Below are 24,639 nucleotides of genomic sequence, written 5' to 3'. Positions count from 1 at the left end.
TGCCCCCACACATCCATGTGTTGTGCTTGCCTGGGGCTGTGCAGGGGACCCAGGAGGATCCCCTAGTGGGGAGCGGAGGACTGATGGTTGCTGACCGTGGGGGAGCAATGGTCGTACTAGCTCCAGAGGACACGAGTGGCCCATGTGTGGTCTTAGCTCAAAGCAGTCTCCAGGCCCTGAGGGGTTGGGGGAGAACCAGGGACAGGAGGATGTGACAGTGGGAGTGGGAGGATGGATACTAGGCTCAGAGTCCACTGGAATAAGCTGCTGTCCCAATCTTAAAGTAGGAAGAGTAAAGGTTTTGGAACAGTAGATCTTGGGGTGAATCCCTGTAATTTATTGCTGTGTGTCCCTGGGCAAGTTGCCTCACCTCTCTGAGAGTGTATCCTCATCTATAAAATGGGAACACGTATACCTACCTCATTAGGCCTGGAAGGAATTACAGAGGAAATCCAGGAAAAGGCACTCAGGAGTTCAAGTCCTGCCTGCTGAGGGACGCTGCCTAGGTGTCACTGCCTAGGTACAAGCTGTGACACTGGATGCAAATGTCCTGGCTCATGGGCAGCTGGAATGACCCTGGGGGTTCCCCCTGAGCAATGGAGTGGCCTGGGTTATGGACGCAGTGGCAATGATGACAATGTTGCTGCTGTAATGACAACAGCAGTAGCAGACGGGGCGAAACTGCTTCTTGAGCCGTGACTTCTTTCTGGGCCTTTGCTTGCGGTCTCCGTGTGTTTTCTAGTTTACTCATCCTGTGACTCCATGTAAGAGATGTGCAAGTAGAGGCACAGAGAAGTTAAGTAACCAGCCCAAGGCCACCCAGCTGGTGGATGAGATAAAATTTGAATCCAGGTCTACCTCACTCTTAGCACTCTGGAGTGGAGTGGAAATCCTGGTCAGGGAAGCGTGGCTAGGTCAGGCAGGTGTCCCTGCTTGGGACAGTCACATGGTGACATTCCCAAACCCCCTCTTGGGCCCCTGAAATCACGGCTCTGTAGCCATCCAGCCAGGCCCCTCCTTCCCCTCTGGGGCTTGGCTCTGCTCTGCTCGGCACAGCTCAGGAGCCAGTTTGCAATTTCACAATTAATAATTAGGAACAAGTTTTCTTCGCTTTCAAGAGGGATTGGCCAGAGCCGAGGTGACAAGAACACAGCAGGGCTCCTGACAGCACCCAGGGTGTCTGTCCCCAGGCCCCTACAGAGATAGGCAGCCCCTCTCCTGAGCAGGGCCAGCCAGGAAACGAAGGGTCAGGTAGCCTCTCTCCTCCTCTATACCCCATCCTACCAGCCAGGCGCTGGGCTCCGATGGTCACACTCATTACTTCTCAATCTACCAATAGCTCTGAAAGAGTCAATATCCCGACCTAACAGGTGGAGACGATGAGGCTCCGAGAGGTCACCCTAGACTTGCCTCAAGTCACACAGCTAGTAAACAGCAGGCTGGAGATTTGAATGCAGAGCTGTTCACACTCCAAGTCACGTCAGGTCGCCTCCCTCCTCTGATGGCATCCCCAATCCTTGATTAGCTGGCCAGGTGAGATGCCACACCCCCAGCCCCAAGCACACCTGGTCAAAAGGTGACCAGCCAGCTGGCCCCACCTCACTGTAACAGCCCCAGGAGACACAGAGAGCCCTAAGGGCGTCTATGCAGGTGCTGGTCCTTATATCTAGAAGCTTTCCCTGTGCACCGAGCTCTGCAAATCTACCCTGCTCACATGGCAACCTCAGGAAAGAGCTGGCTGATTTGGGGGTTGGCTTTAGGACCTTGGGACAAGATGTAACCTTTCTCTGAAATGGGAAGGACTCCTCCTTACAAACAACTGAGTAAGACTATGAAAATTTCACCTAGAACCTGGCAAACATCCACTCGTCCGGTGAACAGATGTTCACTGTGCACCTACTACATGCCACCCACTCGACGCTGCTCACAATGGTGAACAAAAGAGAGCAACATTCCTGTCCTGGGGGCTTCTCACTTGCAGAACAGGAACCCCGATATCTTTGGCCAATTATCTCAGTCCTAAAATGTGGGGCCTTACCCGATTCCACTCCTTAATGAATACCAAATAACATCTCCTTGGAATCTTCAGGTCACCAGGAGCCAGGGCACGGGTGACAGCAGTGAATATCGTAGTTGCCCATCTCCAGTGGCCAGGATAAACCACAGGATACAGCCCCGCGGTGACATTCACAGCGGTGACATTCACACTCAGGCCCACAGGAGGAGGGACCAGAAATGACAGCCTCCTGCCGGGTTGTTAACATCTCCAAACAGTGGGCGGTGCCAGGTGTCATTTAGGGAGGTGGCAACATCTAGTTAGTACCAGCATCGAGGTTGTCATTCACAAAGTAGTTTCCCCACGAGATGCACGAGGTGATGGCTGCCTCTGGAAGGTTTTCTTTTGCATTCACTGTGCTCTGCGCTTTGTAGACCCCAAGTCTCGGGCTTTGGCGTCAGACAGGTGTGAAGAAAAGCCCCCTGTGCTCTGCCTCTGTGAATGGGGACCCGGTGCGCACGGCTGGCCTCCAGCCTCTTGGAGAGTGGAACGAGGCCTGTGTGTACAGGGGCTGGCACCAGCCGTGTCCCTGCTGCTGTGGGGGGGTCTCCACGAGTGAATAGCTGGAGGGGGGGGGGTCGGGCCCAGGCCTCGGATGAAGAAGAAAGAGCTCGCTGGTAGTCACAGGCCAGGCCACACTGCGGCAATTCTTAGCCGGTGACACATCAGGGGCCTGGCAGTTGTGCAACCTCGGTCCCTTCATCAGCACTCAGAAAGTCACAGCCAGGCCTGGCGGGACTCCCTCTGCCAGCCCCCAGCGGCCTCTCAGACCTTCTGCGCAGTGTCCTCTGAGGGTCCCTCTAAGCCAGCCACCCCACCCCCGCCCAGAGCTGGAGGGAAGCCAAGCTCCTCCCCTGCCCAATTCTCCTGGGCCTCCTGAGACCTGCTCTTGCTCCCAGTGGAATCTCAACCACCCTGGACCCAAGAAACCCTCTGGGTGACCTTTGCTGGTCCCTGGCCCTAGCAGGTGTGGCTGAGCTTATGGGATCTGGGTGTCTGATTTCTGTCTCAGATCCAAACTCAGAGTGGAATGCCAACCTTCCCAGACTCACACAGAGACGACACCACCTCTCTCACAGAGTAGGGCAGCACCTGTATCTCCAGGTGCCCACCCCTCCAGCTGTTATGTGTAAATAGTCCCTTCCCCCTCCCCCAAACCCAGGTCAAATCTGGGTTTGATCCCCACTACTGGGGAGGATGGGCAGGGGGAGAAACCCGGCCAGCGCTCCCTTGCTCTCTCAAGTGCAAGGCCCTCTGCCATGTTCTCCTGCAGCAGGAGGCCCTCACCAGATGGCAGTGCCAGGCTCTTGGACTTTCCAGCTTTTGGAACCATGAGCCAAATCATTTCCATTTTTATAAGTGACCTGATCTCAAGTATTTTGTTATAGCAACAGAAAACAGCTGGAGATGCTCTCCTAGGTACCCACATTTTGTGGGCTTTGAATGGAGTTGGGTTTGTACGACTCCTAGGGCTCATTTCCTCATCAGCTGGGTAAAAATAATCATCCAGGCTGCGTAGGGCCGTGTGGAGGGGTGAGAAGACACGGCCTGCAAATGGCCTGGCGCATATAAGATGCTCCATAAAGTCTGACTCTGGGCCGCCCCCACCTACAGGGGCACCTCCGGCAGTGTGCCAGGCTCAGGGAGGCACTGGCCGCGGCTTCCCTGGCCTGTCTCAGGCCCCCACTGGGCTGACAAGCAGTCCGGATGTTTACACTGGCTGGTCAGGGCCCTCTGCTGCCTGGGACAGGCTGAATAAACACACCCGGTCCCACGGCTCCCACCACCAGCTTCCCACGCAGGCAGGCGGCTCCCCTCGGCTGCCTCCTCCCGTTTACAGCTCACACCTGAGAACCCTAACTCCGGAGGAGGGGCGCAGGGAGAGGAGGGGGCTCTGCGGTCCGTAGCTCTGGGCTGGGACAGGTCTCCTACTGCTGGTAGGAGGGGTCAAGGCCAGGGCCCAGCCCACAGAGGACTACAAACATGAAACGGGGTGATTTGGCAAAGGCACTGAGAATGCCCTGGCTCACAGAAGGTGCAGGAGAGATGGCTTCAAGACTGTCATCGCTGTTTTAGGAGTAATTAAAGAGTCTGGCCAGGAAGTCAGCGGAAGCTCAGTGCACATCCCAAAGTAAATAGAAAATTCTTGGCCAGACCGTGCCCAAAACTCTCCATACACAACTCACACCAGGGCTCTCCTCCCGCAGGCCACGGGCCCTGGAGCTGCCCGTGGCCTGGGGACACCTGAACCTGTGGTGCTCTTCCCTGGCCCTGCTGCTGCCGCCGCGGCTGGGCCTCCTGGTCTGGAAGAAGGGGAAGGGGCCATTCTGACTGTCCACCCACCCTGTGCCAGGCGGTGCCCAGACACCGCCCACATCATCTTCAAGATCGCGCCGGAAGTGTCATTGTCCCTAATTTACAGAGGAGGAAATTGAAGTTCAAAGAGGCAAAGTCACTCTCCCAGGGTCCCGTGTCCCAGAGCTGGGGCCTGAAACCCAGGTTAGCCTGACTGATTCCACAGTCTTGGCGCTCACCAGTCTGCCCCGGGGTCTCTCCTGGGAGAGACGAGACAGGGACATAAACAAGCCTAACACAGACCAGAAAGGCCTTGGGGGAGGGCCAGATAAGGGGCTGGGGACAAACACAAAGAAGGTCTGGCCAACCTCCCTGGGGAGCCTGTGTGAATGGCACGGGGGACTCCCCTCAGGGAGGAGGGATTGGCAGCTCAGGAAGCTTCCAGAGAGGGGCAGGGGCGGGGGCAGGGCAGGGCAGGGCAGGACCCTCCAGAGCTGGGGCTGGGGATCAGACTTCCTCCACCCAGGACCCCACCTAGGTGACTCAAGCTCTCTGAGCCTTGGTTCCCTCCTATAAAAAGGAGGGACAGTGATGTGCCCCTCTCTTGAGGTGGCGACAAGGGGTAGATGAGCTCAAGCATGAAAGTGCTTGGCACAGCCTGGTGGGAGCAGGGGCTTTGCCAGTGACTCTAATGACTCTTGGCGGCTGGGGCTGGGGCGTGGTCACAGGGGGACAGAGGCAGGCATCTGCCCGGCACCAGCGAGGGCCAAGCATCCTCACCTCTCATCTCACTCTGCTCACCAGGCAGCCCAGCACAGTGGCTGTTTCTGTCCCCATTTTACAGACAGGAGACTGAAGCTCAGGGAGGCCAAGTGACGGTCCAAGGTCACTCGCCTGAGAAAGGATCCGGTTATGTCTCTCCCCCAGCCCTCCCTTCACTCTTAACCCAACACCTGCTCTCGCTCTGAGGATAGAGAAAACTCACAGGGATCTCAGGGTCTGGCTCTGCCACCCTGTTCAGCCTCATTCCACAGCCTGTCCCCACCCTCCTGACCCTGGGTCCTCTAGTGACTCTTTTAAGTCCTCCTTCATATTCCCTAAATCACAGGGCCTTTGCACACACTGCTCCTCGCACCCAGAATGCTCTTCCCTTCGTGCGCAGTTAACATGGCCTCTCTTTCACATCATGTACGGAAGGCCACACAGGAAGGGACGTTCTGTAAGCTGACCTCCCAGAGCTTCTGACGGGGACCCCCCTGCACGCACTTGTTCCTGCTGCAACTCCCATGTCCTGTCTCCACTCCTTCACACCATCACCAGGTATTCAGCAAGCACTTAGTGCACCAGTCACTGTCCAAGGTACTGCGGGGATAGGGGAGAGCCAGAGGAGGTCTCCATGCTCAGGGAGTCACCTCCCAAGGGCAGGAAAGGAAGAGGGCAGCTGGGAGCTGGGAGGGAGGAGGCAGCAGAGGCTGCGGGAGGGCGGGGGAAGGCCTAGGAGAGGCTGGAGAAGAGGTGGGGTCAGCAGGGTCAGCAGGGTCAGCGAGGGCCCCTAGGAAGCCTGACCGGCTCCCAGGGTGACGGGGAGCCGCAGAGGGGTCTGAAGTGGGCCATGCCCTGCCCAGACCTGAGCTTCTGAGGTGCGGCTGAGCAGGAGGAAGGCGGCGGGCAGGGAGCTTTGCCCTCCACCAGGAGAGCAGGTGCCCAGCCAAGGCTGGCCAGGGCCAGAGGAACAGGAGCAAGGCCGAATCCAAAGGATGTGGTCAAGAAAGGGGGTGGGGGACAGGGGGACACCCTGAATTCCATCCAGGAATGGATACCCCGGACTGAGGTGGAGGGGCAGGCCACGAGAAGGTCTGGACACGAGAGGTGGGGACAGAGGTGGCCTTCATCAGTGAAGAGAGGAGTAGCAGAGCGGAGGGCAGAGGAAGAGGGGTGACCTCGAGGACCACGCCACCACGGGTCTCAAGAAAGATAGGAAGAAACCCAGACAGGACGCAGGACCCACCCACACTGAAGGGCACCACCGTCCACATCACCTGGCCAGCGCCCTCCACACTGCCAAGGTCCTGAGAAACAAACTGCCCTGGACAGACAAATGTCATGCGGTATCCTGGATAGGACTCCGGCACAGAAGGACGTCAGCATCAAAGCCGGTGACATTGAACACGTGTGCACTTTGACAGGAAGGCAGCAGTGTCTCTTAGGGTCGACCACGGCAGAGGAAATGGTCAGCGTCACAGGGGTTCACCGGGGAAGCCGTGGGGCGAGGTGGGGGACCTGAGCCAGGCTGGGCAGGTTTAAGGACACAGTTCAAGTCTGCTGCAGTCTCATCTTTGTTTATCTTAAAAATTTGTGCCAATTCTGCATTCGACTCCAAAATAGCACGTTTGGACTTAATGTGCTTCGCTCTATTCCCCAGGGCAGTCTGGACCCAGCCAGGAAAAGCCAAATGTAAAAATCAAGCATGAAACCTCAAGAGCTGGGTAAGCAGCCCGAGAGGGAGGCTGGCGGGGGGCCCCCCCGAGCCTGGAGCCGCAGCTGGAGAGGAGCCAGGCGCGAGGCTGATGGGGACCAGCCGCGGCCGCTGCTCACACTCCCTCATCCGTTCATTTTCTCCATTTATTCTTTTTACATAATGTGTGACACTATGTGCCAGCACTGCTCTGGGTGGGTACGACAGGGGACAAAACAGACCCAGTCCTTGCCTCCGGGGACCTGATATGCTAGTAGGAGACAGTAAGAACGTCCAATATGGAGCAGGTTCGGTTGTGGCAAGTGCCAAGGAAAACAGTAAAAGAGGGAAGAGAGACAGAAATGGGAGGTGGGGGCGATTGTCACTAGGCTGTCAGGAAGAGGAGACGTTTAAGGAGACACTCACGGAAAGTGAGACAGTGATTTTTTCTCTTCTCGTTTGTTTTTCTCAGCTGTGGGTGGTGACCAGCTCTCCAGACCAGGAGGCCCAGGGAGGTGGGAGGAGTTCCTCCAAGCCACCCTGGAGATGACCCGGGAATCCAGGGAGGGCTCGAGGCTGAATCCAGGTGGCTTCTCCCCAGGGAGGGCAGTGAGGTGCACCCCTGCCCACCTGCCCCCGGCTTGGCACATGTCACTAACTGAGGGAATCCATCACACCTTCTCCCTCCCTTGCTAAAGCTAGATCTCCAAATCCTTAAAATAACGACAACTGCAACAGGGCTGGCCCAGGCTCCGGGGGGTGGCTTAACACCACAGGACTGAGGAGAAGAGACGGGACAAGGGATGGAGAGGACCCTGCTACCTCCCCTCATGCACCTTCTTAACCTGACCTAGCCTCAGAGGGGGGAGAGGTGCATGGGTCAGCCCACCCCGCCGAGGGCTTAGGGCAGCAGAGGACGGGGGAGGCAGAGGCCATCAGTGGGGGACCGAGAGGGACGCCCCGCCTTCTGGGCCCAACACGATTCTGCCCAGGGCGACCCGGATGCCCACCAGAGCTGGGGATTCTGGCCTGCCCAGGTCTGGCTGCCCCGCCCCTCCAGACAAGGTGCTCCCCTGAGCTGAGGACTATTGGGGGGCCAAGATGCTGCTTCTACCCCACCCTCTCGCTCTCTCTCCCACTTGGAGACAGACATCTCAGGGCTGGAGAAGTGACTCATTTTCCCCAGAGGACCCGGGTGGGGCTGAGCCAGGCCGGAGGAACCTCTGGTCACTAAATCTGCCTCCCTGCTTTGGCTGATGGCCCCGGGCCCCAGGAGGACGGGGAACAAAGGGAGGCAGAGGTGCAGAGACAGAGCAGCAGGGGCGGGTGCCCCCTCCCTACCCAACCCGAGTGTGTCACCAGGTGTCACCCAGCCTGCTCAAATAAAACCTGATGGAGAAGAAAAATTCCTCACGACTTTCCTGAATGAGCTTTAGGGTTGACTCATGGCCACCTGGGGACATCGCAAAAACTCACAACTCACCAAAGAAGGAAGAAACGGTTCTCCTTCGGAAGCTCTTCAGTGGCGGGTCAGAGACGGGGAGAAAGGCTCACGCCTTGCTCTGGTTTTTGCTCTTTTTTTTTTTTTGTAGTTACAGATGGACTGGATGCCTTTATTTGTGTATGTTTATGTGGTGCTGAGGATGGAACCGCATGCTAGGCAAGTGCTCTGCCCCGAGCTACAGCCCGGCCCTGGTTTTGTTCTTCAAAGGAACACATTACACCATGGGGGGGGGGGAACCTGACTGCAAAGTGCAATTGTGAGTATTGAATTCTGTTTCTTTGTTGGCTGACACTAAACGCAGCTCCCTAAAGGCCCAAGGGACACACACTGCTCCAGGACCTGCACCTGCGCCCCAGCAGACCCTGCCTGAACATCTGCCCCAAGTGGGAGACAAGCGAGGGTCTCTGTTCTCAGGGATGGCCCCCCTTCCCGCCCCAGGGAAAAGAAGTAACAGTGGCAATTAAAGGACATGAGTGCCCCAGGGCAGGATGGCACCACCTTATTCAGCTGGGAACCTGCTCCCAATGTGGCCTGCCCCCACCTCCCAAGGTCACACCTGTTCCCCTCCAGAGCATCCCCTGCTGGGGTCCAGTAGGACCTTCTCATCCTCTTCTGTTCACTTCCTTCCTCTTTGTTGCACGAGGCCTTTCTGAGCTGTAAGCAAAGCACCCTGAGTCTTGAAGACTGATGCTCCCAGGATCTACAAAGAACAGACTCTGGAATCAGCAAGGATTCTGGCTCTATCACCTCTCACCCATGGGGCTTTGGCCTCATTCTCATTGCCTCCCCAAGCCTCAGCCTCCTCATCTGTTAAATGGGGGCACAGGCAGGATGTGATGGTACACACCTGTAGCCCAGCTACTGGGGAGGATGGGGCAGGAGGATCGCTTGAGTCCATGTGTTCAAGACCAGCCTGGGCAATTCAGCAAGACCCCCGATCTAAGAAACACTGGGGACACATAAAACCCATCTCTTTAGAGTGAACCCGGATAGGAAACGATTCTGTCTGTTGCCCAGCTCAGTTAAGGTCCCGCAGTGGGTCCTACCGCTTGCTCCAGGGAGCAGATCGGGAAAAGATAAGGGAGGCAGTGAAGGGTGTGGCACAGAATGCTAAGGAGGTGCTGGTTCCATCCTCTGACTTCAGCTGAGGCTCGGGCATCCAGCTTCTGCATCAAGCCGCCGGGGGGCTTTCTCCACCCGACTCATTCCCAAACTTAGTGTGCGGCCCCCAGTGCAGCTGAGGCCACGTCCTCAGCCAAACATAGATGCTTCCCCTGCACGGCTGCCGCGTGCGTGCCCCTCCTGAGCGAGGACCAAAAATACCCGTGTGCGGGGAGGCGGGAGGCTCAGAGGAGCCACAGAAATAGGGCAGAGGGAGGGGGTGGCAGGAGCGAGCACAGCTCTTGAATGCCTACTGTGTGTCAGGCTGGTGGGACACAGGACCCTGGGAGACTGGCGGGGGGGGGGCCGGGAGGTCCTAGACTCCTGGCCAGCTGGGGACCAGTCCCCAGAGAGGGGTGAGGCCCAGATCAAGGGTCCAGGAGGCTGAGGGGAGAGGAGGCTCCTGACACAGTGAGAAAAGAGAGCCCAGCCTCACGGGGTCCGAGTCCTAAAAAAATGGGGCTCAGATGCAGGTGGCCAGGTTGCTCCTGGGGAGCCGTGGCTGTCCTGGGGGCCAGGAAGGATGGCTTTGCCCAGGGGGAGGAGGTTCAGGAGGCTCCCAGCCCCTAGTCACTTAACAGAGCCTCTTAGAGTCCCGCGGTCTGGGGAGGAAGCCTCCCTAACTCTCCCCCATTAGGCGGGAGCCCAGCCCGCGCCAGGCCCAGGCTTTGGCCCTCTCCTCTCGGGGGCAGGGGCATCTCCGCACAGCTCTGCAGGCCTGTTCTGCTCCAGGAGGGGCTGTCTGTGCACAGGAGGTCCAGCCCCGACCCCCACTTCTGTGGAACTCTGTGGAAGCCCGGGGAGGGCGGGGTCCCCAGGGCCCCAGTCTCTCCAGGGTCACAGAGGTCATGAGGAAAGAATTTGGAGGTCAGCGCACTGCCCCTCCCCCATCCGTGGCTTCAAAGCCAGAGCGGCTGTCCTCCCAGCAGGGAAGCAGGGGCGGGAGGGGGGCAGCCACCAGAGGCCCGGGAGGGGCCTGCGAAAGCAGCTGCCAGGGACCTGGCTCCAGGCAGGAGGCTCCAGCTCAGCATCTGGGCTCTGCCGCTCATGCTGTGTGACACCAGCAGCTCACAACGACCCTTCTGGGCTCTGCGCTCTCACTTGCCAAAGCCACGGGCGGGCGCCCGGCCCCACCTCCATCAGTTACCAAGCCAATCGCCAGGCGCTATCAGCTGAGCCCGCTCCTCCATCTGGGTCCCCTCTCCCAGGCCAGCACCATCCTGAGCCCACTCCTGCCCCTCCCCCCAGCCTATTTCGCTGGCACCTGGGACCAGGCACGAGGTTAATAAGCCGCACAGGGGACCCTGCTAACCCTGCTCCCAGCCCTGCCAGATCCGGGCAAAACCCCCACCCCATCAGCCATACGTTTTGGCTTTTTCTTCCTTTGAGGACTTAAAGGGGTTTTTTAGTGTAGAAAAAAAACAAGAAAATGAAGCCTTTGCTATAAAGAAAATAAAGTTTAAGTTTGAACACACACACACACACACACACACACAGCCCAGGGACAAAGTCCAAACCTCTCCCCTGGTCTCTCTGCCCCTGCAGGGCCCAACCCTGGCCACCCCTCCGCTCAGCCTCACCTGGGTCACCGTTCCCTTGCTCTGCTGCAGCTCCATGGAACACACACGTAGGTCGCCCACCTCGGGGCCTCTGCAGATGTTCCTGTTCCCTTAGCACCCTTCGCTCTCCATCTCACCTGGTTAACACACCAGCTCTCTCCTTCAGTGTTTCTTTCTCAGGGATCTCGTCCCTGCCCCTGCTCTCCGCCTGGGACGGCTCCTCTGACATCAGTTTACATAGCACCCTGGTCATAAAGAGGGACCTGCGCAACTATCGAAGACCATGTCTCTTTGCTTACACCCAGTGTGCCCGACACCCAGGGTGTCACAATAGATGGTAGTTATCACCATTAGTTGTCCTCTGTTTACCTGCAGCAGTGGCTGGCACAGCTGGAGTCTGTCCTCCGGGTGACAGTATGCAAAGGTGGCCTCCGGAGCTGAGGCCCAGGTTCCCATCCCAGCTCTGTCACTACAGCTGTGTGGCTTTGGCAAGTTGCCTAACCTCTCTGAGCCTGTTTCCTCAGGCAATTGGTTTGTGGATGAAATGAATACCTTAGACACACAGGAGGCTGAGGCAGGAGGATCGAGTTCAAAGTCACCCTCAGCAACTCAGTGAGATCCTCTCTCTAAATAAAATACAAAAAAGGGCTGGGGATGTTGCCTAGTGGCTAAGCACCCCTGGGTTCAATCCCCAGTGCCCCCCCCAAAAAAAAAGTCTCCATGTGACTGGTGGAAGTCACTCTCAGGACTTCTTGCCTCCCTTTGTACCAATTTCCCCTACCAGGAGGTGATCTGATGACCAAAATGACAAAACAAAACACCCAGGACAGTGCTGAGCCCAGAACAGGCCTATGATATATTAGGATTTCAAGTGTGTTCTGAGGCCACCAGCGTTGGAACCAGATGCCGGACCCCACTGCAAAGGTGCTGACTCAGAATCTCGGGAAGGATGGCGAAGACACCTGTCAGTACCTGTGGTCCTCGGCGCCCTCCAGTGAGAGCAGCTGCAGGGGACACAGTGTGCCCAGGCGCTGCCCTGCAGGTCCTGGGTCCTGACGCCATACCACAGGGTTTCCAGGGGGACCGAGCATCTGTCCACACAGTGCACGGCCTGTGGTGACCAGGGTTCTCTCTAATAGCTTGGAGCTCCAGTCCCTCCACTTGCTTAGCTGTGTGGAGCAGGACAGGTGGCTCCCCTGAGTCACCTTCAGAATGACAACGAACAACCCCTATCTGCCAGGTTGTGGGGTGGTCTGAGCAGGTGCTTTATGCAAAGTCTACTCCAGGCACAGGGCGGGGGGGGGGGCAGGGAACAGTCGCAAACAAACCAGGAAATGCTCCGGGGTCTCCCTGCCCTAGGCACACCAGGGGTGAGGGCCCTGTGTGCTCGCAACACCACAGTCCTGGGTATTTTTTTTTTAAACTTTTAAAAAATGTGTTTTATGTTTATTTATTTATTTTCCCGTGGTGCTGAGGATCGAACCCAGTGCCTCACACCTGTGAGCCAAGCGCTCCACCACTGAGCCCCGGCCCCGGCCCCAGTCCTGGATATTTAGAGTGGAGACCCTCTTGCAAGTCCGGCCAGCCACCCGCAGAAGGCGCTGGGAGTGGAATTCATGAGGCACAGAAGCCGGGACTGCGTGAAAAACAGCTCTTCGTTTTGGCCCCCACTGAATGACACAGAAGTCACATTTCCCAAGACCAGACTTTGCAGGGCAGCAGAGCGGAGCACCCGCTGTGGGTGAGAACACAGACCAGAGTCCCCTGGGTTAAACTGCCCTGAATGGTAAACTCCTACTCATCCTTCAAGACCCAACTCGTGGACTCCCTGCGCCTCGTTGGCTGTCCATCCCACCGGGCCTCACGAGGGGCTCCTGCCCACCGCTTACCAAATACCATTTGGCAACTCCCCCCCTGGCTTGTTCACCTCTCCCACAGGCTGGGACTTCCTGGGGGACCCAGGCACCCCGTGCCTGGTACTGGTTCAGCTGGAATCCCAGCCGTTCCCCTTCTGAGCTCCCCTTCCCCCAGCTAGGGGCTTTGCACCCTCTCTCTGTCTTCCAGGGTTCGAATGTCGGACTCCCTTTCCTGAGGCCTGCGTCAGCTCACCACAGAGCTGAGGACGGGAGGCCTCAGAAAGACCCTGTGTGAATCTCTCCTAGGGAAGGTGAAGTGCTCTCTAGAGTCCCTGCGTGGCCGTCATCAGGGACGACGGAAAGCTCAGTCGCAGAGAAGGCGTGGGAGCATGGGGTTGAGGACCTGTCTGGGTCTGCTGCTCACAGACAGAAGGTTCTACCAATTGCTCTGTGCCTCAGTTTCCCACCAAGAAAGGAAGGATGACAATAAACACCTTACAGGACTGATGGGACGATCAAGTGACTTGATAACAGAATATTCAGCTCTGTACTTGGCAAACACTGAACAGACACCATCCTATTGCTGCCAAGACCAAGGAACACTGGAGGCAGGAAAACCCAGTGTAGTCAGAGTTGGTGTCACCTAGGAGTCCAGTGTCACTGGTCCTACGAAGACCAATCTGAAGCAACCTGACCCGCTCTGGGCTGGTCATTTCTAACGGTGTCAGGGCCATTCTGCCCTACATCCCTCCACAGAATATGAGCTCGGTAAGGGCAGCACCCTCCCCTGCCTGTCCCCAGCACACAGTGGTGCAGGGTTGTGGGAAAAGCCTGCCAATCCACCCAGTAGACAAGTTCACAGTGTGACCTGGACCAAAGCCTCAAACACAGTCTCATTGGAATGGATTCTTCTCCACTGCCCACAGCGCAGATCCCTAGAGAGCCGACCCCACTCTTCCCAGGTGCTGGGGATCAGTCGTGAAAAGGCATGGGCTCTGTCCAGCAGAGAACTGCCTAGTGGCAAATCACTTAACATTTATTAGGCACTTGCTGTAGGGCAGGCACCCATCCTGGCACCTTACAAGATTTCGATCACTTATGTAAACAACTCTGAGTTTGACCCTATTTTGTTCATGCAGCAACAGAGGCCAAGGCTTAAGCAATCTGCCGACCACCGCTGCAGTACCAGGGATCTGGGAGCTCAGACAGGGGCGCGGCTGGGCCAGAGATCCAGCTCCTCATCTGTCAGAGCGCAGAGAACGCGAAAGAGCCGGCGAGTGCCTGAGAGGAGACAGGCCGGGGTGGTGCAGAAACGCACGGGTCCAGGAGGAGACCCAGAAAGCTTGGGGGAGCAGCTATGGAAGGAGAATGGGCCGAGGGAGTTTGGGATCCAATCTGTCATTAGGGCCGCCCACTTTTTTGAGTCCACGCGCACCAGGCCTGTCTGGGCGTATTTTCTCATTTAACATTGGCAATCACCAAGGGAAGCCATCATCCCCACTTCACGGACGGGAAACCGCAGGCTCAGAGGGAGACTCACCTGCCTGCTGATAAGCGGGGATCTGGGGCTGAGGTTCAAGTTGGGCCCCATGGTCCCTGATCTTAACCACTTGATCACAAACGGGCACTGGGGGCAAGAGGGAGGGACCAATGCAGGAAGAGAAGAGTGGTGACAGTTTTGCCTGTCTGCCCCAGCTCACATGAGCTTGTGTGCGCGTTCTGGGTGGCGGAGGCAGTCAAGGGCTGGGCAAAGGGCCTGCCCCCTATAACGAGGAAGCAAACAGAACAAACTGCTGCGGATGGGCCAGGGACGGGGATCTCGCCTCCCTCCCGCCCTCCCTGCGCTCCTCGGGACTGGAGACCGAGCAGGCAGCCACCCTCCCAGCTCTTCCCAGGCTTCGGGTGACAGAGCCTCCCTGGTATTCTCAGCCTCCACTCACTGAGCACCATGCAGCAGCACACACCAGCCCATGAGTTTCTCAACTCCACACAAACCACCCGCCACGCCTCACAGTGCCACCACGAGGAGGGCTTTAGCTTCATCTTGGCCCACAGAGGAGGAAACTGAGGGTCAGAGATGGTCACCTGCTTCAGCCAGCTGGGACTAAGTGGCACTGTCTGGCTGCATCAACCTGCCGTGTGGCCTCAGACAGAGTCCCTTTCCCCTTTTGAGTCTCAGCCTCTCCAGGAGGAAGTTGGTGTGGGCAATGCCAAAGCTCATTTCCACCCAGACCTGTGAGCCCTTGTGGCCCCTGCCACCCTCCCCTGCCCACTGCTCTCCAAAGCCCAACAGGACACCAAGTCACCACCCCGGACACTCAGGGGCAAGGAAAGACGAAGTGCTGGGTTTTTTGCCCAAACCAGCCCAGGACACCAGGAACCACAAAACCACAGGATTGCCTTGCCCCTGGCCATGGGAGCAGCAGCCCAGAGGGCAGAGGGGACAGGCACCCCATGCAGCCGGGACTTCCTCTCCCTCACTTCCCAGCAGGCAGGGCGTGCAGGAGCAGGGGAGGCAGGATCAGGCTCTGTGCCCACCGGGTCTCTGGGGGCTGGGATGGAGGTCACTCTGAGAGAGTCCTGAGGCTGAGTTCAAGGGGAGGTCTTGGGACAGGTCTGGGGCTCTGGAGGCAACTTCTGCCCACTCTGCCCCGTTGCTGGGAATGTCTGGAAGCACCTGGGAGGGAGGCCCTGTCCCCTCACTCCTGTCCCTGAAGTAGCTGAAATCCCAGATGCTGGAGCCTCCTGGCCCTGGGGACAGGTGCACAGCGGAGGTCAGGCTCCCCCCTCACTCCACCAGCCTCCCCGCCTCACTGCTGCCCCCTGCAGTCGAGGCTCCACACGGCAGCCAGGGCCTCTGAACAGTCCACACTGAGTCATCTCCCTGGCGCCCTCCAGTGACTTCCCATCACTCAGAACAAAATGCCCCCGCCCCCAATTCCAGGCAAGGCCCTCCCAGATGGCCCCCGCCATGCCCACCTCTTCCCACTCCCTGCCCCTCACCGCTTCTGCCCGGTCGCATGGGCCTTCTCGCCGCCCATAACACCCCGGTCCGTCCTTCTGCACTTGCTGTTTTTCCTGCCGGGAAGCCCCACGACCTTGGCTCTCAGCTTAGGCGCTGGCTCCTGCCCTGGCACCATCTGGAGCAGTCCCGTCCCTCACTGCCACTCGCTAGCCACCGTCCTGTCCTCCCCGACGTGCTCTTTCCGGCTGGCCCATGTTCCCGTTAGGCCTCAGCTTCCACCCCTGGAACGGAGCTCCCCGGGGGCAGGGACCTGGCTGCCCACTCACTCGTCTCAGCAATGAGTCGGGGCCTCGTTGGGTCCCCACAGCCCGGCAGATGGGGTGATGGGGATGCTGTTGCTCAGGGAAGTGGAGGGGACTGCTCAGGCCCCGGCCAAGAGGGTGGCAGGATTCGGACCCAAGGTGGCCTGGTGCCCAGGCGGTCTCTGGAGAGCCTCGCGGGGGAGTGTCCACATCCAGGGGCTCTTGCCCACAGGACACTCGCCCACAAAGACACTCTCAAGGAGGGTACCAGGACGCGAGCACCGCCCCACTGTCCCAGCGGTCCTCCTGAAGAGACTGGCAGGCTCCACCCTCACCTCCCCGGCTCCGAAGGCCTGGACAGCAGCACAGTGAGGAGGCAGCCATTCACCAGGCCGAGTCCCGGGAGGCCGCAGGTCCACCGCTCACCCTTCCTAAGGACCTGCCACCTGCACCAGCCTGCAGCGGAGGAAGGCAGTCAGCAGGAGCCATCGGCACCGAGGGAGGGAGGCCACCAGACACCAGCGAGCGCAGGGACCCCTCAGCCTCCCGGTGGGAGGACACTGAGGATGCGGAGGGGGAAGGTCAGCCCAAGGCCACAGAGCCTAACAGGGGTAGACCCCATGGCTGGGGACTCCAGCGCCAGGACCCCTGAGAGCACCAGGTGAAGCAGAGGCTCAGCGTGGGACAGAATGCAGCCGGGAGCTGCCAGGCGCTGGGGACAGGAAGGCCGGAGTGGGGCTGAGGCCCTGGGGCAGGGAAGGCCCTCAGAGTCCCTCCTGCCTCCAAGCACCCACTGAGCTGGAGGAGAGAGGAGACCCATCTGCTCTGGGAATGGATGGCCCCTCGGGATCCTGGGCAGCTCCGGGGAGGGTCCCGCACAACGGCCAGTTCCCGCTCCTGGCTATGCGTCAGGAGACGGGGGTTACAGGTCTGCGGAGACCCCCAAGAAGGCCACAGCAGCCCCAGACTGGGCCACCCAATGTCATCCACAGACACTGACAAGTCCATCCCCCAACACACTCAGCCTAAAGAGACCAGAGGCCGGAGCCCACGCCCCTGGGATGGGCCTCAGAAACGGTGCCACCTGCCGCCGAAGGAAACCAGGCACGAACGGTGCGCTGCATGGACCAGGCAGACGACGCTCAAACCAGGCCAGCCAAGGGGACAGCAAGGGCAGGGGACTGGCGAAGGGCCACGTGGGGACTGGGGAAACGTTCTGCGCTTTGGTCCAGTGGTGTGCAGGTGTGCCCTTGGGACAGTCGAGCTGCCTGCGACGTCCCCTCTCTCCGGCAGAACCCACCACTCTGCCCTGGGGAAGGCGTGGGCCAGCGCCCGGCTTTTCCGAAACACTTCAGATGAAACCCTCCCGACAAAACAGGCAGCAACCACTCCGAGAGGGGACAAGTTGTCCCAAGTGACACAGCAAAAAGTGACACAGCAAAAAGTGACGCAGCCAGGTTTGAATCTGGGCCCACTGCAAAAGACCTCCAAGGCCCACTCCTACGACCCCGGCAGCCCCCTGTCCCTGTCCTGCCCTGTCCACACTCTGGGCTGCCAGTCCCTCCCCACAGCTGCCCTCCTCTCCAGGGCTGGGAACAGGAGCTTGTGCGAAAGAGCAGCTTAGGAAATGCGTCCTTCCTCCCCTTCCCGCTCCCTCCGCCCTCCCTCGCTCCTCTCAGGGCACAACTCTGAGGTCATTTCAGCCCCATAAGAAGGAACTCCAAAGACTGGGCAGCTGGGGGCAGAGGCGGTGCTGCCTAGGGGTCTTTCTCCACCCCTGGGATCCCCCAGCCCAGCCTGTGGCCCCAGAGTAGCAGGAGGGCTTGAGGTTAGAGTCCCCACCCTTGGCTCTGATTCCCGAGTGACGCAACCCAGCGTCTGGATTCAGAGAGTCATAAAATGTTTATTCGGAATAACAACTGCCACCACTACCATTTGTCCCTCTCCTCTCCTGTGCCAAGAGCTCTGCTGGGTACGGCAAGTAGCCGACAGCCTCCAAAGCAGATGCCGTTGGGATCCCACTTACAGATGAGGAAACCGAGGCTCCGGGGGTTAAGCGTGTGCGCGCAGCCTCAGCGCGAGGAAGCAGCAGGGTCCGAGGCCAACTCCAGTCTGCGTAGCTTCGAGGCTGTGCCACAGCACTGGGCTCGCCACCCTACATGTCACTGCTGAAAACAGCCCTTGCGCTGGTCCATCCCAGCTGTGTCATTTTACAGATGGGAAGACTGAGGCCCGGCAAGGGAGAGTGCTTGGTTCAGAGTCACATCAAATGTCAGTGGCCCAGCTTGGGCTGGAAGGCAGGTCCCCACCCTTAGCCTTGCTCTCAATGGCCAGACCTGAGCCAGGAGCAGGCCACGTGCACCTGGCTGGGCGCTGGAGGCAGCAGGGAGGTGGGAGGTTCGGGTTCCAGCCAGAGGTAAATATTGACATGACTGTGTTTACGCGGTAACTGGACTCCTCCTGGCTGCCGCTTCCTTTCTCCCAGCCAAGGAGGGAAGGAGTCTGTGGGGAGAGGAGGCTTGTGGGCCAGGGGCATGTGGTCAGAAAGCCTGGGACATCCACAGCTGGGGGGCCTGGAGTCCGGGAGATGGGGGTCACAGGCCTGGGTTTGAGCCCTGGCCCTGCCAGTGGGTTCCAAGACACTTAGTGATTGGGGACGAAAGGGCTTTCTAACTGTCACAAGCACAAAGGTCAAAGATAAATAATCAGCAGCTCAGCCTGGCCAGCGTTCACCCTGTCCACCCCGTTAGCTCCTGAGAGCTGCACCCCTGGCGGGGGTGGGGGGCTTTCCCAGGAAAGTGGAGTTTCACTAAATCTAGTGGCACCCTGGGGTGAGGCCACAGCTCTGAAGAATGGGGCGGCAGGCGCTGCCTCAAGCCAGCCCCTGGCTCCTGAGAGGCTCCTGAGCCTCGGCTTTGGCTTCCACAACTCAAAAAGTGGCTGCTGCCTGGGGTTGGTGCAAAGATCAGGGAGATGACGTTTGTTTGTTTGTTTGTTTGTTTGTTTTGAGGGATTGAGAATCAAACCCAGGGCCCCTCTACTGCTGCTCTTTTTATTTTGAGACAGTTTTTATTTTGAGACAGTTCCTTGCTTAGTTGCAGAAGCTGGCCTCAAACTTGTGATCCTCCTACTTCAGCCTCCCAAGTCACTGGGATGATAGAGTGCATCATCACGCCCGCCCGGCAAAGGGCACATTCAGGTGCCAGGCAGGCGTGTAGCAGGTGCTCATTTCACGCCTCAGTCTTCCCCCCTGTACACATTCCATGGCTCCCAATCCCCCTTTAGCAGAAGCATTCTGTGCTTAGCTCCCTCTTGGGCCCTGATGTCAGCCCCTCCCTCAGCTGATTCCCTGAATGTTCTCCAGAAATTTGCCCCTCTGTGTATTACCCCCCCAAGCCCTGTGGGGAGAGGGGAGCCATTCCTAGGCTGGTCAGGGGCCAGGACAGGCCTGCAGACACCCCAGCCAACCTGACCTGCAGGGCCCTGAGACAGGGTGGAAGCCCAGGTGGAGACTCCCAGCGCCATCGTGACGCTGGGGCTGTCAGGGTGCCGCTCCTCACTGCCTGCTGACATGGCTCTGGAAGGACAGACAGCCCCCCATTCTTATCTGTGGATGAGTGAAACACCTAGGGGCACTGCCGCGAGCCGGGGTGGCTTCCCTGACGCGCGCCCTGGCGGGAGGCCTGCAGCTACACCCTGGTTGGCGCTTGGTGTTGTCCGGGTGGGAACCTGTCTCCCCCACTAAGCTGCGGTCCCCTGAGGCCCGAGTCTGCTCCAGGCCCAGGGGAGGAAGGTGTGTGGGGGGGAAGGCCGGGGCCCACAGGGGAAGGGGCTGCAGGGACCCTGGGCTCCTCATCTTCACGGCCCTCCAGGCAGCGTGATGGAGTGGCCTGGAGGCGCAGGGGCAGTGCCCGGCGACCGACCACCGGTGTCCCCCCGGGCCCCTCTGGTGGCCTCCTAACTGCCCCCTACCATTCCTGCCCTCAGGTACCCTCTCTGCTCCCCTGGCTCCGCATGTCTCCTTGGCAACAGTAACTACACTGGTATTTCCTGCCCACATCGGCCTGTCCCCAGCTGTGGCAGAGAGACCACGTGGCCCTCCATGCTGACCCCGGCCCCAGCGCCGTGTTGGGCCAGGCACTTGTTGGGTGAATACAGGAACAAAGCACCTTGGCCGTGGCCCGGGCACTGGCCTCGCCAGCTGAAAAGACACTGAGCAGAGGCACAAAAGGTCGTCACCATTTGCTGAAGGTCCCCCTCTCTGTAACCCCCAGAGCGTGGACTTCAGCTAAGCCACGACCTCGGCTCAGGCCAGGGCAGTGCCCCGACCCCGGGGCTTCGCACCCGAGCCCTGCTCCTCGCCTGCCAGGGGCGAGCCCCTCGGCTGCTGGCGGGAAACAAGGGCTCACCCCTCAACACAAAGCGACAACATCCTTACTTACCCAAACCTAGCAATGCAAGGAAACATGAGTAACCCGGTTACCAGGCAGGCGCTGGCCGCCCAAGTGGCTGAGGCTCGACTGTGGCCGGGCGTGCGGCCGTCCTCCTACCTTCAAACAATGACCTTGCCCCTCGTGTTTTTAATAGTGTCCGCACCCATTGTGTCCTCACAATGGTACCCCAAGAAGTGGAGCAATCTGCCCCCCTTGGTAGGGAAGGTGCACAGACAGGGAGGGTGGCTGACCCAAGGTCACACAGCAAGTTGGTAGTTCAACAGGATTCAAACTTGGGCCCTGGACCTGTCCTCAATTCCACCACTGGGAGTAAAGATGACCCGGAGCTCTGAGGCACCGGCTTGGAAGGGGAAGGCACCGTGCGGGCAGAGGGGAAGCTGGGCTGGTCTCCTTCCCCGGAGCCTGCCTGTCTGGCTCACCTGGCTCACGTTTTAAACATCCAGGCGATAGGTGCCTGTCCTGGCACTGTGCCCTGGCAGCCTCCTACACCTCTCTGTGACTGATGTTGGGTGGTCTGAGGACAGCCAGAGGCAGGGGGCACAAAAAGCCACCTCATCCCCCAGCCTGCATGGAGGTGGGGTGGGTCCATTGAGGGTTTTTTTTCTTTTTAATAATGTTATTATATTTTTTATGCCTTTATTTTATTTATTTTTAGGTGGTGCTCAGGCTGGAATCCGGGGAGCGCTCCCCCAGGGAGCCCCAGCCCAGCCCCTCCACTGAGTTTTAAGGTCAGTGCTGACTCCCTGCCACGGGGGAGAGACCTGGTGGGGAGCAGAGCTTGGGGGAGTCGGGCAGCACAGCAGGAAGCAGCCCACACATCTGCCAAGGAGCCCCATCAGGACCCGGGGGTCAGGGGAACCTTGGTCACGCTGGAGGGGAAGGACACTAGACTTGGTGGAAACCCACAGAGCAGGAGATCCAGGGGCAAACGCTGTGGCAGTCCTGAATCGCCCCCACCTCAGGAATGATGGCCCAGGGACCCCTGTTTGGGGGAAAGCTAAATGACAGGGGCCAAGGAAGCCTGTCACAGGTGGTGAGTCAAGGGTCCACCCTGGGGCCTCCACTCAGCCTGCTGCACCCTGCTCTCTGCCCCTGCGCCCCTCTACCTGCTCCCCCCACTCCTCCAGGCTCCCTCACACACTTGCCAGGCCAGCTCCATCCTGGGCTTTCAGAGTTCCATGTCACTCAGCTCCTGTGTCACCCAGGTCCCCGAACTGGGATGAATTTTCCAATTCACATGCCACCTGCTCAGTGATGCCTTCTCTCATCTCTCCAGCCAGAAGTCAGCCCTCTCCTGGGGTGATACTGCCACCTTTCCTAAGGACATGCCACATAGCCTGAGGACCAGGTAGACACTGAAGGACTGGTGGACGCTCTCTTAACAGGGTATTTCAGTTTTTTCTTCCCCTGCACAAGAGTTTGGTACATAATAAGTGTTCAATAAATCTGTTTGAACGACACACAAAATATTATCTACATATCACTGTCCTCTTCTCCTCACATCATGATAAACATTGATCCTTCTTCCAGACTATCAAACAGGTCAGACATTAGGTAGAACTTCCCAACCTTAGCTCAAGGTTGTAAAAGTAAGGAAACTAAGCTATATCCAAGCAAAACATTCTCACTTGGGTTATCTCAACCAATCTTCAAGTCATCCCTAGAAGATAAGACTTATCATCTCCTGTCATTGATGAGCCAAGTTGTAACCCGGGAAAAATGGTGCAACTTGACCAAAGTCCCTGTGGGGAAGTGGAGGAGCTGGAACTCGAACCTAGACCTGTTTGATGCCAGAATCTGGAATCTTCCTGATGGGCTGGGAGGCTTCTCAGATGTGAGGTTCTGGAAAGTGTCACCAAGGCAAGGTGGGGACCTCTCCCTCTTCCTCTTTATGATGGTTTTTAAGGAGGAAAAAAGACTTCCTTCCATGTAACTTAGGTCAGAGTGGGCTTGAAGGCACAATGGGTGACATGATCTCACAGACTTACCCTCTTTTATGACTCATATTTTAAGACTTTGAATCAAGTGCTGGTCCACAGGTAACGCACCCTAACAGTGAAACTGACCAAGCAGAGCATTCCTGTGGGATTCTTAAATCAGAGGTAGGTGGAGTCCAAGACCGTGTCTGGGTGCTTTGGCAGGTAGAATAAAGCCACAGTTCTCTAAAGAGGTAGGTGATGGTACACAGGAGGAAGATTCTAGTTGGTGCATAAGGAAGAAAATTCTAGAAGTGACTGACAGAGAAAGGGAGTTTGTAAGGAGTCTCTTGGAGCTGAGCAGAGCAGGGAGTGGTCCTGGGTAGTCACTGGGGGCTCTTCAGCTGTTCCCAGTGTGCCCCTCAGTCTTGGCAGCAGCATCACAAGAGAAATAGAGGAGCTGCATCCCTGGGACTGTCATCCACCATCACTGGCACGTGCTCTCCTGGGGCCTGACCTGATGCCTTGTGCCTACTGCAGAGGGCACAGAACCTGACTGGTAGGCGACAGAATCAGAGGGACTTGTCCATTGGAAAAGGGCCAAAGAGAAGCAGGTGGCCTCTTCGTGGTGATGGAGAGGAAATCTCCAGGCCCTGGAGAGGTGACCAGAGCCCTTGGCTCTGGGCGGGAGCCAACTCCCTCCCGACAAGGACCATGTTGGATCAGCCTGGACCAAAAGGATTTCCCTGAGGGCTTCAGAGACCCCCATGAAACTTCCTCCCCTTGGTCCCCCTTTTCTCTGGTGCCTCTGCCCATCCCTGCCAGCACCTGGCCCCTCCTCTGAAGACTCTTGCTGGGAGACGCTGGGGAGACCAGACCTCTGGACATAGAGCCTCCAAGTGCCCCTGGTCTCTGACAGCCTCCAACCTGGCCTGGCCACAATCACCAACCCTTATGCCACAGCGGGATCAGCAGTCCCGGAGTGTCCCAGTCTAGCCCTGAGAATGCTCTCGGTGCCGCCACACACCACTTCCCAATGGAGCCCCAGAACGCCCCCAGCTTTCCGGACACTCAGGTCCAGCTGGATTCGGACGCCTCGGAATCACCACCACCCTCAAACCCGACCCAGCCCGCTTCCACGGGTCTGCACGCCAAGCAGGGTGAAAGGACTTCCGGATGCCCCAAATCAGACCGCACCAACGGTCCCCAAGCCGAACCGGCCACCGCGAGTCCTCCCCACCCAGCCCGGGCCAGCTGCCCAGAACCAAGCTCCGCGCGACCGGCCTCAGGCCATGAAGCCAGCGCGGGGCGTGGGGCGCGGGGCGAGCCGAGCCGTGCCCGGGCGCCCCTCGGCTCCACGCTCTCGAGGGCCGAGCGGGAGCTGCACTGCAGCGGGCGCCCAGCCCCCGCGAGTCGGGCGGGCCCGGGTGCCATCCGCGGCGGTCAGCGGAGACCGTCGAGGCTGGACCGGAACAGTGCGCAGGCTGGAACCGCACTCACCATAGCGCGCGTGCTCGGCTCTGGCCCGGCTCGGGCTCCCGGCTCGCGGCTCCCGGCTCGCGGCTCCGGCTCCGGCTCCGGCTCTGGCTCCCGGCGCGCTGCGCAGCTCGGACGGCGCGGCTGGCTGGCCCCGGCGGCGCGCCTGGCTCCCCGCGGGCGAGCGCGCGGCTCCGGCGCCCACTCCCGGGAAGGCGGGGCCCGCCGCGGGCCAATGGCCGGGCGCGGGAGCCCGGACCCGGGCGGCGCAGCCAATCACACTCGGAGGCCGGACTCCCCCTCCCGCCCCCCGCGAGCCCCTTAACCCTTGGCGCGCCGGGAGCTCGAGGCCCAGGCTGCCTGGGGACCTCGGAGGGCCGGCGCGGGCTCCAGCCTCGGGCTTCGGGATGCGGAGTCCAGACCCGCCGAGACTGGCTTTGAGGGCAGGAGGAGTCGGGGAGAGGCTGTGTGGTGTCGGGTGCAGGGCGCGGAGTCTTGGCGACCTTTGTCTCCTGCCTGGCGCCTGCTCTGGAGTATGACCCGGGGCTCTGCAGCTGTGTATATGTGTGTGTGTGTGTGTGTGTGTGTGTGTGTGTGTGTGTGTGAGAGAGAGAGAGAGAGAGAGAGAGAGAGAGAGAAG

The 24,639-nt window shown here is 59.0% G+C and overlaps 1 protein-coding gene across 2 annotated transcripts in view; it reads right to left on the bottom strand.

The window, feature by feature from the left end:
* Nucleotides 1–24,135, bottom strand: part of Ece1 (endothelin converting enzyme 1) — a 96,003-nt gene extending 71,868 nt beyond the window's left edge. Inside the window, exon 1 of one of the 2 annotated variants that reach the window (XM_046418846.2) lies at nt 24,024–24,135. In XM_046418846.2, coding sequence (XP_046274802.1) covers nt 24,024–24,026 — 3 coding nt within the window. In that variant the 5' untranslated portion in view covers nt 24,027–24,135. Of the gene's footprint in view, nt 1–18,179; nt 18,392–24,023 lie in introns of those variants that run through there. The other variant, XM_046418847.2, reaches the window with a different exon arrangement.
* Between the last annotated feature and the right edge of the window lie 504 nt (nt 24,136–24,639).

This window comes from Marmota monax, unplaced genomic scaffold (assembly GCF_021218885.2).
Source record: "Marmota monax isolate L192 unplaced genomic scaffold, Marmota_monax_Labrador192_F-V1.1 WCK01_AAM20220418_F8-fsc00008, whole genome shotgun sequence".
Lineage (NCBI taxonomy): Eukaryota > Metazoa > Chordata > Mammalia > Rodentia > Sciuridae > Marmota > Marmota monax.
This window is presented reverse-complemented; position numbering and strand designations above follow the sequence as displayed.